This window comes from Phragmites australis, chromosome 23 (assembly GCF_958298935.1).
Source record: "Phragmites australis chromosome 23, lpPhrAust1.1, whole genome shotgun sequence".
Lineage (NCBI taxonomy): Eukaryota > Viridiplantae > Streptophyta > Magnoliopsida > Poales > Poaceae > Phragmites > Phragmites australis.
In genome coordinates this window covers 23,007,441-23,012,837 of record NC_084943.1, presented here as the reverse complement: position 1 = coordinate 23,012,837, position 5,397 = coordinate 23,007,441, and the positions used below count along the sequence as shown (strand labels likewise).

Genomic DNA, 5,397 nt, shown 5'->3' with positions numbered 1-5,397 from the left:
ACTGACAAGCTAGTATACTATTAGTTACCCTAATATTAATCAGAGTTGCAGAGAATGAAGCAAACCAGATTGTATTCTATTCTAGAAAAGGGACGCCAATAAAGAAAGGAACTTGTTAAGGAAAAAGAGAGTATATATCATATCCCATTGGTTTCACAGCTGTTTCAGACTTTCAGTGAAGCTGCAGTAACCTTTATCCAAAAGGACTCTAGAACAACGAGGTGATCACCGGGAAAATTCTTGCATCCAGAAGGCTACTGCTCCTCTTTTTCCTTCATGCAAATCCAACAGTGACTTGGCAGTTGGCTAAAACGTACACAAACGAAAGAAAAAGAAGACCAAAGGACAAATGTTGGTCAAAGAACATTTGTTTTTGGGAAAAAGATATAAGATATTCAAAGAGCATTGCACGCATGCTTTGACAAATTCTGTTGTCCGGTGTGGCGTCTAGAACAGAGGAATTGTTTTGGTTTTGTAGGCAGTCACAACTCAGGAAGCTGTTTCAGAAAGGACAGAGCAACTGATGCAGTTAGTGGAGATAACCCAGATTCATTAAACAATAGTAGGAGCAGACTTTAGGGCTTGTAATTTTTTTTGTTTTGTTTCTGAAGATTCAACCGTGGTCTTCTTTAGGCCACCTGAAAATTATATTGCTTTCTTTCGTTCTTCAAAATGAATGGATCTGCTTTCTTTGGCTGTATAGAAAAAACCTCTCCTGTGATTAAGTTGCCAGTGGATGAATCCTGTGTTTATCAGTCGATTACAGAGGTAGCTGGGCAAGGTATTCGACGGGGAGTGTTTCATGTCGACAGACACAAACTTGTCATGACTCCGAAATCGCAACACGGATCTAGATGCGAAAAATGTATGATGGATGCCGATTGCATGCAAACCATGCTTCATGTCCCAAAAACAATGCCTAATAATAGATGAGTAGCACTGACATTTCTGAGACATATTTCTATTTCATTCATGGCCTCATCTACAAAACCATTGGGCGGGGCAAAAAAAATTACTAGTTCTAGAAACTCATCAATCAGAAATAAAAAGTCAAAAACTCAACCCAGAATAATAACATAATTCAGATTCTCTGGATAAAAGAAAAAACAGAATTAATAATAATAAGATGAGATGGCTCAAGAAAGATACCAACCTCCTCTAATGGCGATGGGCGGCTATATATATCCATCACCCTCTTGCCCAAATCCCTTTCCATCCTCCGCACCGTACAACGACAATCACCCCCTCGGCTCCTCTTCGTCGCGATCCGCAGCCCATGGCCGCCGCCTACTGGCTCGCCGAGCACCCGGCCATCGTCGGCTTCCGCTGGAGCCCCACCGACCTGTGGTTCTCCACCTGGGCCTTCCTCCTCGGCTTCCTCGCCTCCTACGTCGCGCTCTGCCTCGCCCTCGACGCCTTTCTCGGCGCCGTCCTGCGCCGACGGAAGGCGCTCCCGCTGGGCCCCGTGCCGCCCGCCCACGCGCTGCTCATGGCGGCCGTGTCGGCGGTCATCTTTGTGGGGACGCTGCTATCCGCCGTCGCCGAGATACGGGATACGCGCTGGTCGTGGCGCGGGCGCAGCCGCACCACGCCGTTCCGGTGGCTGCTCTGCTTCCCGCCCGGGACGCGCTCCTCGGGCCGCGTCTTCTTCTGGTCCTACGCCTACTACCTCTCCCGCTACCTCCACGCAGCGCGGGGCGTCTTCGCGGTGCTACGGCGCCGGCGCGGCGCGGCCGCGAGGGTGTTCGCGCACGCGGCCTCCATCGCCATGGCGTTCCTCTGGCTCGAGTTCTCGCAGTCGTTCCAGGTGCTCGCCATCCTCGCCTCCACGCTGGCGCACGCCGTCGCCTGCGGCTTCCGCTTCTGGGTCGGCGCGGGGCTCCCCGCCGCGCGCGCAGCCCGCGGCGCCCCCGTCGCGCTCGCCTGCCAGCTCGCGCTGCTCGGGTGCAACCTCGCGTGCCACGTCGGCGTCGTGTGGATGCACTTCGGCGTCGTCGCCGGCGGGTGCAGCGGCATCGGCGCGTGGGTGTTCAACACGCCTCTCAACGCCGCCCTGCTCTGGGTGTTCCTGCATTGCTACGGCAAGCGCGGCGTCTGCGACGATGACGGCGGCGCCACCGCCGCCCGCGCGCGGCACGACAGCACCGACAAGGAGCTATGACGACCGACGAGCGCCTGTGAGGTGATGACTTATGACCACCCCAAGAAAACAAAATCCTGTGATATTTTTGTACATAAGCCTGGCGATGGAATCGAATGAGGAGGAGATAAAACAATAAAGGGATTGGCAATCCTCTTTGCAAGAGAGAGAGAGAGAGAGAGATCAATTCCCTGTTTAGTTTTTTACTAGTCTGTTCTTGTGTTCATGGGATCACTCGAGTAGGTACAAAAAAAAAACCATTTTTTTCAACCAAACTGCTCCTGTGTCATGATCTGAGTTTATATTTCGTCTAACTGGCGCTGTCTGATTGATAAAAACGTTAGCTTTAGTTATGGATACCTTGCGTTGTGTAGCATCTCAGATTTTTAGCTGAAGCTGAAATGGTACTGACAGTTTCTTCCCTGAAACGCCAAAAAGGGTACTGATAATACAGGACGGTGTCTCAAGCATTTAGATGTGATCGGTTCCAAACTTGATTATTAGTCTACTAGTTGCACGTTTTTGACATGAACAACAGACTAGGACTGTCTACTCACATATTTCTGATCACCCACGAGCCTGCAAAAGCTAGGACTTTGCCATGACACGTACACGGCATGCATCTAAATGGATGTGCAGTTTTAGAGCCTTTCTTCTTCCTAAGAAAATTAAGGTGCACATATATAGAAGAAACAAACAAGCTGGCCCTGTTGTCAAGCATGAAAGAAACAAAAATCCAAGACACAGGTAAACAATGGGACGATACCAGAGCAGGAGTAGAACAGTAGAGTGCAGTGTAGAGAAACATAAGCTGAACGGATCTACTTATAGCTGTACAGGGATCAGTCCCTCGTCCGTGAGATCGCCGGTGGATAGCCGGAGAAGACGCGGAGGGGCTGGATCCAGCTGGAGTGGGGAGATCTTTGGAAATTACAGCTGGGTACTGTAGCAAGAGAGAAGGATCAAAAGTACCACTCCTGCATAGGTTAAACCTAAGTGCTGGTACGTGTCTTCCTTGGTTTTCTGTTTATAGCGAAAATGATCTTATTAAATTATAATTGTGATTTTAGTGATTAATAATAATATAGTTATTAGAACTAACATATTTGTTAAGAATATATGTTAGTAGGTTTTATAGAAGCAATACATCAAGAAGTCACCGTAGTCAGGATAAATTTTGATTGAATTAGAAAAATCTCAGGAGAATTGAGCTTACCGGATAGTCCGGTGTAGAAGAGTTTGCACTAACCGAAGCATTGTGCATAGAAGTTGATAGTCTTACCAGATAGTTCGATGCTTTATTTGTTGAACTCATCGGAGTATTTCTGATAAAAGGGAAGAAGGTTGAGGATCTCACCGGATAGTCTAGTGATTTGCATTGGGTAATACCGGAGTATTTCTTGCAGAGAAGAATACAAGTGCAAAAGACTGAAAATCAACCCACCGGAAGGTCCGGTGCTTGGTTTGTGCACACCGGAGTATGGCACCGGAGCATTTCTTACAAATACGACTGCAAGTGCTGAAGAATGAAAATCAACTCATCGGATAGTCCGGTGATCACAGAGATGAATGCACCAGAGCATTTTACACAGAGAAGAAGTGGCGCGATCTGGCTCAAGATAACTCACCGGAAGGTCCGGTGATGGATTTGAAAGCACATCAGAATGTCTAGTGTTCACAGCGACTTTGATTGGAATTTCAACGACTAGTTTCTGAGTTTGTACTCACCAGATAATCTGGTGTTAGTACTACTGTTTTCACCGGATTATCTGGTGTTAACAGCTTTTTGGAGCTATTGGGAAACAGCTAGTTAACGATTTTGAGGCTATAAATACTCTTTCACTTAGTCATTTGAATGTGTGGCATGCTACTGTAGTTTAAAGGAATCTCATACACACTTGAGAAAAAGACATCCAAGCCACTAAATTGCTTAAAGTGATTATCCAAGACGATTAAGTATAAAATTAGAGAGTATTTAGTGCTTATAGACCTAGAGTGAGTTGTAGCTGGGTGCTGCAACTTGAAGAATGGATCAAGAAATGATCTTAGCTTGTACCGAGAGGTATGCCAACATATTGGAGTCTTGGTTACTCGCCAACATCTTGAGCCTTAGTAGCTCAAGCTTGTTGACCCTCCAACTTAGTATAGAGCGACGGCAAAACACATATACGGGGATGCGGAGACTCTTACCTTGGTGGCTCAAGCTCCAAAGTGATCATAGTGGTAAGAGATCGGAAGAGAGGTTTATGGTGAGGTCTTGCCTTACTGGCTTAGTGGCTCATCCGGTTTGAGATCTTATCTTTATGACTTGGTGGTTCAATAGCCGTAACCGAGTAACGACCGAGAGTATATCTTTTGTGTAGCTCCAATATGGATTAGGAGAAGCATTCATACTATCTATATCACGGGATAAAAATCCTTTATTTCGAGTTTGTCTCTCTACCTTATTTACGTTTTCGTATTTACATACTTGTAATTTATCTTGCTAGAGTATGTTACAATCCTCTTAAGCGATAGAGTAGACACATTAGATAAATCTAGAGTATATTTAGATAAAAATTAAGATAAATTTATCTTGTAAAATTTTTAGAACCAAATAGTTTGTAAATATCCTAATTTAGCTCCTTTAAGAACATCACCGTTCCTCACCCTGGTTAAGCCAAAGCATTCTAGCTTTCCACATACACAAACAACTTTGGCACTCATTAGTCGTCACATGCATCGGCCGTAACAAACTTACTCCAAGTCACAGAGGAGTATTTACCGCTCCCTTGTCCTGTGTTGTGGATGCTCCTGCAACTGCAAGAGAGGAGGTGAGTAGGTCTCTGCCGGGTGCTGGGCATTATGGGCCATGACTCAGGCAAGCAGAGCAACATGTGAAGCTCAACAGACGGGAGCGGAGCAGAGTGGCTGTTGGAGACACGAGAGCAAGTAGGGTCTCTCTCTGTTGGATGAGCACTGCTGCTTGATCGATGTGTGCCTCCATTTCCAGTTCCAGCACCTGTTACTCGGCTTGATCGCCCTCTGAGCACTGTCTCTAAGCACACTGGGGGGCAGGCATTGGTATACTCTATGCAAGTTGAAGAATACGACGATCATGGAGCTGCAGCAAGAAACATGGCGGAGTGGGCATCTAACTAGCTCTCTTCCTGCGTGCCTGGATCTGCATGCATTGCTCTGCTCTGAGCGCGTCTACGTGTCTAGCTCTCCTCCTGGGAGTTTTGCAGGCTGCTGTATGCGTTTCATTTATGCTGAGG

The 5,397-nt window shown here is 46.8% G+C and overlaps 1 protein-coding gene across 1 annotated transcript; it reads left to right on the top strand.

Annotated features, from left to right (window-relative positions):
• Window positions 1-1,126: 1,126 nt before the first annotated feature.
• On the top strand, window positions 1,127-2,317 carry LOC133905756 (elongation of fatty acids protein 3-like). Its single transcript, XM_062347518.1, has one exon. The coding sequence runs from the start codon at window positions 1,277-1,279 to the stop codon at window positions 2,159-2,161; it is 885 nt and encodes a 294-aa protein (XP_062203502.1). The 5' UTR covers window positions 1,127-1,276; the 3' UTR covers window positions 2,162-2,317.
• The last annotated feature ends 3,080 nt before the right edge of the window (window positions 2,318-5,397 follow it).